Genomic DNA, 10,748 nt, shown 5'->3' with positions numbered 1-10,748 from the left:
TTGTACATTATATCTTCCGAACAGCAATTTCAGTATTATCTTGTAGACGATATATTGCCCTCCTGTAGCTGGTTATAGTTAGAAAGTTCTGTTAATGAAACTATTTATCAGAGGTGGGAGTGAGTCACTAAATGTGAGGCTCGAGTCAAGTCCAAGTCGTGAAGGTCCAAGTCTCAAGTAAGTCCAAGTCAATCGGTCATGGGCTCAAGTCAAGTCAAGTCATAGCTTTTGTCAAGTCAAGTCTTGCTTTAGTCGGCAAGTCACCTCAAGTCACAAACGCCAGCGTGTCGACTTTTCAAACTGTGTTTAATCTTGAAAATAACAAGTGTTTTCTCAAGATATAGCGATTTTGAACATTTAGGCTAAAATCAAACGTTTTAAAAGCTCATGGATTTGGATTTAAAGTCTAATTAATATTTAATTGCCAAAAAAATCAAACTATATATACTTTAAATAAACAGTCTATGTACAAAATTACCGGGACAGCATTTTAAGGAAGGGGGCCCGGGGGGGGGGGGGATTGGTTGACTTTAAAAAAAAAACATTTAAACATGAGCTGCTTTTCCTTGTAGTATGAAATATAAATATAAAATAATATTTTTATTTTTGTTGTTCTTGTTTTCTGGCAGTTCTTCTGTCAGTGGTTCCCCTGTGCCGCCCCGGCCCCTGTATACTCGGATTCACCCCTGCTCAAAGTAGATTCTGCGTAGCCTTCAGTCCCGCTGTCACTGGGCTGTGGCGGATGCAGAAAATAACCTCTAAATGCTGTAAACTTTGTGTGAACGAATTAAAACATCGAAAAACCCCAAGATTCCTGTAGATGAATCAGCTCTGACATGGTGGTTCTGGAGGCTCCGTCTGCGCTGTAGGTCCAGAACATTGTTTCAAACCTTTTCCTGTCTGTAAATCTCTTCCTCTTCACTGTCTTTACAAAACTTTTATGCATCCAAAGAAATATTTCCTCTGCCTTTTCGCGCTGTATTGATTAGATTCTCCGTGGGGAAACCGAACACGCATGTGGATAATCACCATATTGTAAACAAAGATGCGTCGCTTTTACAAAATGAATCCTGATCTTTCGACAGTTTCACTCAAATAAATAAAAACTATAAAGTCACAGCGAGTCATTGAGAGTCATTGGCCTCAAGTCCAAGTTAAGTCTCGAGTCACAAACAGCGAGTCCCAAGTCAAGTCTTTTTGCAGCTTTGGTCAAGTCAGTCTCAAGTCCCGAAAATTGCTCAAGTCTGACTCGAGTCAAGTCATTTGACTCGAGTCTCCCACCTCTGCTATTTATAATAAATAACATTTAAATCAAATCTCTCCTTTGACTCTGCCTAATGAAACCAAACAGCATTTAGACAAAGTTTGAAAGATTTAAGTTTTATTCTTGAGCTGATGTGACAAATGAATCACAGGAATAAAGGTTTTATAGACAGATTTAGAAATCGGCATAAAAATTAGAGTTTGTTGATGTTTCTTTGTACAAAAACCTGAAATAGATTTGTTATATTTTACTAAACCATTTTTACTCCAGCATTTACAGACAGTGAGGAAGAACTGAGTATTACATTTAACCCAATCAATGTATTTGATTGACTTACATACCGGTGATCAGCATTTTTCATGAAAGTATTAAGTAATGATTTAACTGTTAAACACAGCCCTCAGACGTGACTCTGAGCAGGTTCAGGGCAGATACGGAGCTCTTTGGTTTGACAGTCAGAGTTAGAGCATCCAACACCAAAATATGGAAATAGTTTCTCAGTGAAAGAGTCTGTGTAAGAGTCAATCAGAGACATGTCACTGAGGTCATAGAAGGAAACTGTCCCTTTATCCCAGTTCAGCTGCACACGGACTTTCTGTGGACGCTTTGTCATGTTCAGTATCCCATGAGCTGTAGCATATTTATTATTATAAAACAGTAAAAACCAAAATCCATTTTCTGGCGTAGAATCAGGTGCCTCTTTCCTCTCGACTGACTCTTTTATCACTCCAATGAACCAGTGTGGATGGTCTCCCACCTCCACATCCCAGACATGAGTCCCAAACTGGAATCCCTCTGAACCCAGGACAAATACATCTTCACTGAACCTCTCAGGATTATCAGGGAGCTCCAGGGGAGAGTCCGCTTGTCCCACACTGGTCAGGTCCTCAGACAGATGCAGATTTGGGTTTGCTGTGTTTGGGTCTAGAATGACTGGGCTGAACTGGACTGTCGTCCCCATCTTCCTCCAGACCCTGAAGGCCAGGTTCCCCAGGAGCTCAGCCTGGTTTAGGAGCAGTCGTGGTCTGGGCTGAGGGAGCAGCTGTGGACTGTGGGTCTGGGCTGGTTTATAAGAGGAGATGAAGTCCTCCTGTGTCTTCTGCAGCTGTGTCTGTAGCTCCTGGATGCTCCGCTCCACAGAGGCCAGTGTGTCCCTGATCCTGCCCAGCTCAGGGCTCACAGTCTGGGCCCGTCTGCTCTGCTCCTCCCTCACAGCCTTCAGCCGGAGCTCCTCCTCCTGCTGCAGAAACCTGTGGAACCGGCTGAACTCCGCTCTGATGTGGGCCTCGCAGACAGAGGCCTGTTTCTCCGAGTGCTGCAGGAGGTTTTCATAGAGCTGCTGTAAAGACTGAGCCTCTGCTCTGTGCTTCAGCAGAGACTGCAGCTCAGTGTGGAGCTGCTGCTTCAGACGAGTCTCCGCCTGCTCTAAAGGCACCACCGTGTGCTCTTTGTGCCGAGAAAACTCACAGACTGGACACACGGCCCGGTCCTCGTCCAAACAGAAGAGAGAGGGCGTCTCAGGGTGAGCGGCGCAGGCTACAGCTCTGCGCTCAGACGACTGTTTCTCTGGCAACTGTTTCTCTGTCACTGCGATACACAGCTGCTTCAGAGCAAAATTTATATATAAAAATTCTTTTGAAGACTTCCTCCTGCAGACGGGGCAGGTCTTGGCTTTGGTCCGGTCCCAGTGCGTCTCTAAACAGCTGCGGCAGAAGCTGTGGTTACAGCCCAGAGTCACCGGCTCCTTAAAGGTGTCCAGACACACAGCACAGGTCAGATAGTCGCCCACCGCAGAGACTCGCTCGGCCATGACTCACCTCTGTTCTTCTGTGAGGATCAGTTTTAAATAGAGCTGATCTGAGTAGAGTTTATAGTTTATCCAAAGCACTGGAAAGTGGAGACAGCCGTGTGACAGCGTCAGATTAAAGTTCACTTCCTTTTTCCTGATTCCTCGGGAGTTATTCTCATGCCCTCTCCAGCAGAGGGAGCTCTTCACTCACCTTTACACCTTAGAAACTCAGGCCAGAGCACAAGAAGCAGTCATCATAAGGCTCTGACATTTATTTATAAAGCGATAAGAAAATTGTTATTTAGTAGAGCTTGTGTTCAAAACGAAAAGTTAAAATACTCTCACATTCAAAAGAGTAAATTAGCTGAGACCATGGATCTATTATATTAAACGCTGAGACTGGCTTGTAGAACAGCTTGTGCTAAGTAACAAAACGAGCCAAAAAAGCAAAATAAAGTCTGAGGCACTCGAGTCATAAAGAAAATATATGGACCAGCCTACGCGCTTCAGTTTCGTCGGGGCATGTAACGCTCACAATCAAATTCAAAGTTTGCCAAAAACATTAAAATTAAGTTTCCTTTGAAAGTAATATTGGAAATACTATAGAGCAGGAGTGCCTAAACTTGTCGTCTCCGAGGCCAAAATTAAAAAGTGCCTGTGAGTCGCGGGTCAAACACGGTCATGTCAAGCACGAAAAACACATATAACTGCAAATTATAAAGTTACTTTGTTTTATTTACTTTTAATTTTTTCAATAGCCCACATTTGCATTTGATTCTATCTATGCAAATAACAAGCTATATTAACCTCTTAACTCCCGCCTGAACCGAGAGGATCTTTTTTTGTCATTTTTTATCACATTATTGACATTTTTTTTGTCACATTTTTGTAATTTTTTGTAATTTTTTTGTCATTTTTTTTGTCAAATTTTTGCCCTTTTTTTCGTCCATTTTTTGTCAATTTCTTGTGACATTTTTGTGACATTTTTGCCACTTTTTCATCCGTTTTTTGTCACTTTTTTGTCACATTTCCATCATTGTTTTCGTCTCAGTTTTGTTGCTATTTTCCCACCTTTTTTCCAGAAGCTTTTGGACTGGGGTAAAGCCAAACTGGAGAAAATGTGCTCGGTTCAGGTTAAGGGGTTAAAAAGAACTGTTGCAATTTAGTGTGAAAAAAAAAAAAATCACCTGTATCTACAGCACCTGCAGTAACTTTACCTCATTCGTTCACAAAGAAAATGCCACATTCGATTATTTTGAAAGTGTCAGTTCAGCATCAATTCTTTTATAGTCAGTTCAGTTTTTAACATATGCTGTTGTTGACGTCAACAGCCTTTGCAATGAAAGTTGGAAAACTGTGAAAGTTGATGCTACAACGCTCTGTAATTGATAAATACCAAAACACCACAACAGTGTTTCCTTAACTTTGCGAAAGGGGTGAAACAGCGCCTCCAATTTGACGCTGGTGGTCAAAAAGTGTACTGCATCCAAATTTACCATTGAGAATGAATGAAAGAGAGTATAGTTATAACGAACAACAAACACTGAATAAACATAAGTGAATGAGATACAAAGGAATCGCAAACACAGATATCTTTGAGGATTTGATCAAGAACGAGTCACTAAAATAGGTTTTGTCATTAATCTTGTGCATGTCGTGTTATAACCAGAGTTAAATGAAGTTTAGTCTCACCACAGCCGTCGCCAGATCTGCCCCGAGAGACGCCCAGCTCAGGATCAGGGCCAGGACCCCACACACCATCATCCTGAAAGAGAGCGGCCATGTTTACCAGGTCACAACATCTGAGCAAATATTATTTTATCACATTTACTCACAGTCATGACATAACGGGCACGATGAGCAACTTTTAATGAGTTTAGTAAGGGCTGCTCGATTATTGAAAAAATAATAATCACGATTATTTTTGTCATAATTGAAATCACGATTATTCAAACGATTATTTGTTGCCTTTAAAAAAATCCATCAAAAGAGTGACAAAAATCCAGCAAAAGTGAAAAAAATCCAGCAAAAAAATGACAAAAATCCATTAAAAAAAAGACAAAAATCCATTAAAAAAAAGACAAAAATCCAGCAAAAAAAAAGACAAAAATCCATCAAAAAAGTGACAAAAATCCATCAAAAAAGTGACAAAAATCCATCAAAAAAATGACAAAAATCCATCAAAAAAGTTACAAAAATCCATCAAAAAAAAGACAAAAATCCAGCAAAAAAAGGACAAAATCCAGCAAAAAAAGGACAAAAATCCAGCAAAAAAAGGACAAAAATCCATCAAAAAAGTGACAAAAATCCATCAAAAAAGTGACAAAAATCCATCAAAAAAAAGACAAAAATCCAGCAAAAAAAGGACAAAAATCCAGCAAAAAAAGGACAAAAATCCAGCAAAAAAATGACAAAAATCCAGCAAAAAAAGACAAAAATCCAGCAAAAAAATGACAAAAATCCATCAAAAAAGTGACAAAAATCCATCAAAAAAGTGACAAAAATCCATCAAAAAAGTGACAAAAATCCATCAAAAAAATGACAAAAATCCATCAAAAAAATTACAAAAATCCAGCAGAAAAAAGTGACAAAAATCCAAAAATTTAAAATTAGAAAAAACAAAATAAAAATAAAAATAAAAAAAGAGACAAAATTAAGTGACAAAACTGAAGCAAAAAGTGACAAAAAGCTATTAAAAAACACAAGGAGAAAGATCTGTTTAGATGAGTTTTGTAGGTCTTGGCTTTCGATTGAGGTGCTACACTGGCCTACATGCTGTAACCTTTGAGATTTGGGTAAAGCTGGACTGCACTTGGTTAAGGCGGGGGTTAAGAGGTTAAAAATGAACTTTGAAGTCTAAAAGTGCAGAGATTTTCAAAGTACATTTTGTGACAGAAAACAGCCCCAGAAATGTAAAACTTCCAACTTGGTTTCCAGAATATTCCCCATTAACTTCTAATTCTTATTACTAAACCTAATTGTTTCATGTTTATTTTATACTTAACATTACATTAAACTGTTACTTCTACCACCATGTAAACAAGCATATTAATCAGTGAAATATGATAATTTGCAGACATACAGTTAACATTAGCTAAACCGTTAGCCTTTGCTGATGTGAGGCAAAGCTAGAAATAAACTAGCAAAAAAAAAAAAAAAAATCAAACAATTATTTCTAATTAATTGTTAGAAATATACACATTATTTCTTTTTTGAATTAACCCAAGAACAACAACATATTAATTAACTTAAAATATATTATTAAAAAAACGTTATCCCGTGGCCAACTCCAAAGTGACGCATATTCTTACGTTTTTTTAATGTCAAATCTTCGAATAAACAAATGAAACAGTCATGGGCGCAGATAGCGGGGGGGACGGGGGGGACATGACGTACCCAGATTTTCATTCACCTGGATCCGTCCCCCTCACTTTTATGAAGAAAAATATCTTGCAAGCATTTTGCAATGTGCGAAACAGCGCCTCCCTTGACCATTCACTTTGATATGCGGCGAGAAACGGTATTGCGCTCATGTGTTTGTGTTGACTGGGCTGTGCGTGTGTCAAAATGCGAAACGCGAGCTGTTGGTTTACTTGGTTATCAGACAGTGTAGCCTACGTCAGGACTGCTTTTTCATACGTCATGTGGCATGCTTGGTGAGTGATTAGAAACCGTACCAATACGCATTATTGTCTTGCAATGATGGGCAATTAAGTTTGATAGGTTGTCATGCCTGAGCAGCTTTGTCCCCCCCAGTTTCAAAAACCTATCTGCGCCCCTGGAAACAGTGCGTGTATGAGGTCATTAACAAGTTATTTATGTCCGTGTGCGTCACATGTAAAAAGTTCAAGTAGTTTTATTAGATTTATATAATTTAAAATGAGTTAACATCGTCTTTACTTTAGAACCCGTGACCTACCGTTAGTCCGTTGAGTTAGCGTTAGCCCAGCTAGCTAACGTTTTTAAGTTAGTTTAGTTAATGAAAGGTTTAAGTCAAAACTACAAATTTAGTTTTAATATTTGGCGACATACGTAGTCATTAAAATGTGTGTGGGGAAAAAGTAATAAATAAATTAATAAATAAGTGTAGGATAATTTTACGGATCAACGCTAGTCTTTAATGTAGCGCCAACTGCCCACACGAGGGCGCCAAAGACCACGCAGTTCAATAGAGGCTGAGACTCTGACTGTGGACTCTTTTAACCTCTTAACCCCCACCTGAACCGAGCACTTTTTCTCTATTTTGGCTATACCTAAACCTAAAAGCTTCATGGAAAAAGCGACGGAAGTGATGAAGAGGCGACAAAAACAAAATGTACTTGAGGATGAAAACCGTAAAAAACAGCATCAAAAGTGTGTCATAAATGAGACAAATAAAGAAAAGCACCATGAAATGTATGAAAACTAAAATACGTTAAAAAAAACATGATAATAACACAGTAACAACGTAAGGATAAATGTTAGATCAGTTTTGTGGGTCTTAGCTTTCAAAAGAGGCGTTGTCTCCAGTCAAGAAGCTTTTAGATATTGGGTAAAGCCGAACATGCAGTCAGTTAAGGTGGGGATTAAGAGGTTGAAAAGCATTTGAAGACTTTATTTTTGAGGAAGCTTGTGGTTTAGTGATTTTTTTTTTACTTTTGTCATCTATTTTATGACGTTTCTTTTGTTGTTTTATTGAAAAAAATAAAATGTTCATACACCATTCACAGCCAGCGATTAATCGATTAATCGTAAAAATAATCATTAGCTGCAACCATAGTTTGTAGTGTGTGGGAAATTGATGATTTTTAGCTAATGTTATATTTTATAATGCTATTGAATGTTTTTTTTATGAGTTTAATCTATGTGCTTTAAGTTTCAGTTGAAACCAATCTTTTCACACACACATTGCCGTAACAAAACCCCATTTCTTGCTCTTGCATTCTTTTGCTCAAACCTGTGGAGACGTTCGGTGCCCTAATAACTCCATATAAGGCAACAGGAAGACACTTCTAGCGGAAAACTACTGAGAGAAAGGCTTGGTGACCTTGGCCCGAGCTCATCTCCTATCTCTTCGTGAACGTCACATTTTTTCTGATATATATTTGTAAGAGCGCAGTTAGACGGGGCCGTTTCCTGGGACGGCCCCGTTCGAGCACCGTGTATATTGTTCGGGACTTAAGCTTTCAGATAACCTGTGTTTAGAATTGTAATTGTTATAGGGAATAAATCTTCTTTGACTAAAGCTACTGAAGTCTGGTGGTTTCTCCTCGGACCTTGGGGTCAACGAATACGCTGGCGAGACCTTTTTGATACTTTAATACTTTAAACTTAACTGTTTAACTGTGTTTAAATTGATCTTATAGAGTAAGACCTTATGTGAATTTAGAGTTTTAATATTTCTTGTGAAATCGCCCACAAGTGATATAGGTAAATATTATAGACTCTAGTTCTGTGGAATACTGTTTGGCATAATATGGTTTAGGCTTTAGTGGGAACACAGTAAAATCTAAATGTACTTTTCTGCTGCTGTTATGTAATAAACTTCATAAATATTAATAGTTCTTACGTGGTGAGGAGCCACCGCGACTGTTTGGCCAAACCCAGACAGGCCATGAGACAGATCACCAAGTCCAGGATGAGGAGGAGCAGGTAACTCAGCCACCTGCAGAGAAACCAGAGCGAGGAGAGAAACTCTGATCAGCGAGGAAACACAGCCTCACGGTGATTAAACTGCACTTAAACAGAATAAATAATCGACACGGAGCATGATCTGATCCGACCGACCGCGGAGAAGCCCATGAATAATGCACGCACATTTGTAACATGTTTCTTTAATGAGCCTCCTTCATAAGCAACATTCACTTTTAATTATCCGTTCTAAATTTAGCTCCGGCAGAGAGAAGTGAAGCAGGAGTCAAACGAGAAGCCACACTTTAGAGATGAGAGTTCTGTGTGTGTGTCTCCAACAGCAGGAGCGGTTTTACCATAAACTTTACCTTAATGAACAATCCCTGATGTTTTTATCATTTATCATAATGTATTCTGTCCCGACGGTGAGTGTGGCAAATGTAAAACTTTTAGCTCAAACTAAAAACATAAACTGATTGTATATACCCAGACCTTCAATAACAAGAGAGTAAGTTTATAGCACTGTAGGGTTAAGTGTGTGTGTGTGTGTGTGTGTGTGTGTGGGGGGGGGGGGGGTTCAGGCTTTTTTTCCCCCTGAGAGAAAATAAAAAAAACAGTCTGAAAACGTGAACATTTCTGTGAGATTAGATCTATAAATATATAAATATGAGTTATGTTAACTACCGTAAATGCTCTAATACAGGCCGGGGCCTTTATTTACTCAAGGGCATCAGGACCAGGCCTTTATTGGAACCAGGCCACAATTAGAGACAGGCCTTTATTTATATTTGAGCAAAACGGACGACCAGGAAAACGAAGAAAAACGAGACTTGTGTCCATTTGCACCTAAAATATTAGGTTCATTTATTAATGAACATTTCAAACCCTCTCCCAGCGGCTGGAACATTGACGCCTTTTATTTTGTCGGGACAACAGGAAGTGTTTCGTTGCTGTTAGCGGAGCTTTGACATCAGTGTCACTGCAGGTTTCTGTTTCGTTTTTACCGGACCGGATTATTTGTTGTTTTCTCGTGTAAAAGGCGAGTTTAGACGGAGCGTTTGTGTTTGTGATCGATCATGAGACTGACCCGAGAGAAGACGAGACGCTCGCGCTGATGGGAGGAGTTATTTTGAGGCGCGGGACTGACCTGCACACGGAGCAGCTGGACGTGCTTTGAAGACGCGATGGAGACTTTATTAAAACCCTGGAGGGTCACACGACATTTGCCCTGTTTCCAAATATGGTCACAGGAGGTTTGAAAAGTGGCTAAATCTGTGTCAAAGTTACGCTCGGATCAGCTCCTGATTAGTATTAGTAGTAAGTATTAGTACTTGTACCTGTAGTACTCTGCAGTGGAGTATTAGTACTCTTACCTGTAGTACTCTGCAGTGGAGTATTAGTACTCTTACCTGTAGTACTCTGCAGTGGAGTATTAGTACTCTTACCTGTAGTACTCTGCAGTAGAGAGTATTAGTACTCGTACCTGTAGTACTCTGCAGTAGAGAGAGTATTAGTACTCTTACCTGTAGTACTCTGCAGTGGAGTATTAGTACTTGTACCTGTAGTACTCTGCAGTAGAGAGTATTAGTACTCTTACCTGTAGTACTCTGCAGTAGAGAGAGTATTAGTACTCGTACCTGTAGTACTCTGCAGTGGAGTATTAGTACTCTTACCTGTAGTACTCTGCAGTAGAGAGAGTATTAGTACTCGTACCTGTAGTACTCTGCAGTGGAGTGTTAGTACTCTTACCTGTAGTACTCTGCAGTAGAGAGTATTAGTACTTGTACCTGTAGTACTCTGCAGTGGAGAGAGTATTAGTACTCGTACCTGTAGTACTCTGCAGTGGAGTATTAGTACTCTTACCTGTAGTACTCTGCAGTGGAGTATTAGTACTCTTACCTGTAGTACTCTGCAGTAGAGAGAGTGTTAGTACTCGTACCTGTAGTACTCTGCAGTAGAGAGTATTAGTACTCTTACCTGTAGTACTCTGCAGTAGTAAGTATTAGTACTCGTACCTGTAGTACTCTGCAGTAGAGAGTATTAGTACTTGTACCTGTAGTACTCTGCAGTGGAGAGAGTATTAGT

At 39.5% G+C, this 10,748-nt stretch overlaps 2 protein-coding genes across 2 annotated transcripts in view; both read right to left on the bottom strand.

Annotated features, from left to right (window-relative positions):
- Positions 1–1,664: 1,664 nt before the first annotated feature.
- Positions 1,665–3,275, bottom strand: LOC306978385 (nuclear factor 7, ovary-like; the record flags this gene model as incomplete). Its single annotated transcript, XM_079576908.1, has 1 exon — positions 1,665–3,275. Exon 1 carries the CDS (start codon positions 3,072–3,074, stop codon positions 1,665–1,667), a length of 1,410 nt encoding a protein of 469 aa, XP_079433034.1. The 5' UTR covers positions 3,075–3,275.
- Positions 3,276–4,724: 1,449 nt separating this feature from the next.
- The window catches only part of LOC306978384 (protein tweety homolog 2-like), a gene marked incomplete at its 3' end in the record, with an annotated part of 61,024 nt that continues 55,000 nt past the window's right edge, over positions 4,725–10,748 (bottom strand). The window contains exons 5-6 of the mRNA XM_079576907.1: positions 8,602–8,697; positions 4,725–4,818 (exon numbers count right to left, since the gene is read on the bottom strand). Coding sequence (XP_079433033.1) covers positions 4,725–4,818; positions 8,602–8,697 — 190 coding nt within the window. The remainder of the gene's footprint in view (positions 4,819–8,601; positions 8,698–10,748) is intronic.

This window comes from Gobius niger, assembly GCF_951799975.1.
Source record: "Gobius niger genome assembly, chromosome: 19".
NCBI lineage: Eukaryota > Metazoa > Chordata > Actinopteri > Gobiiformes > Gobiidae > Gobius > Gobius niger.
The sequence above is the reverse complement of the archived record's forward strand: the minus strand, read 5'-3'. Positions and strand labels throughout refer to the sequence as shown.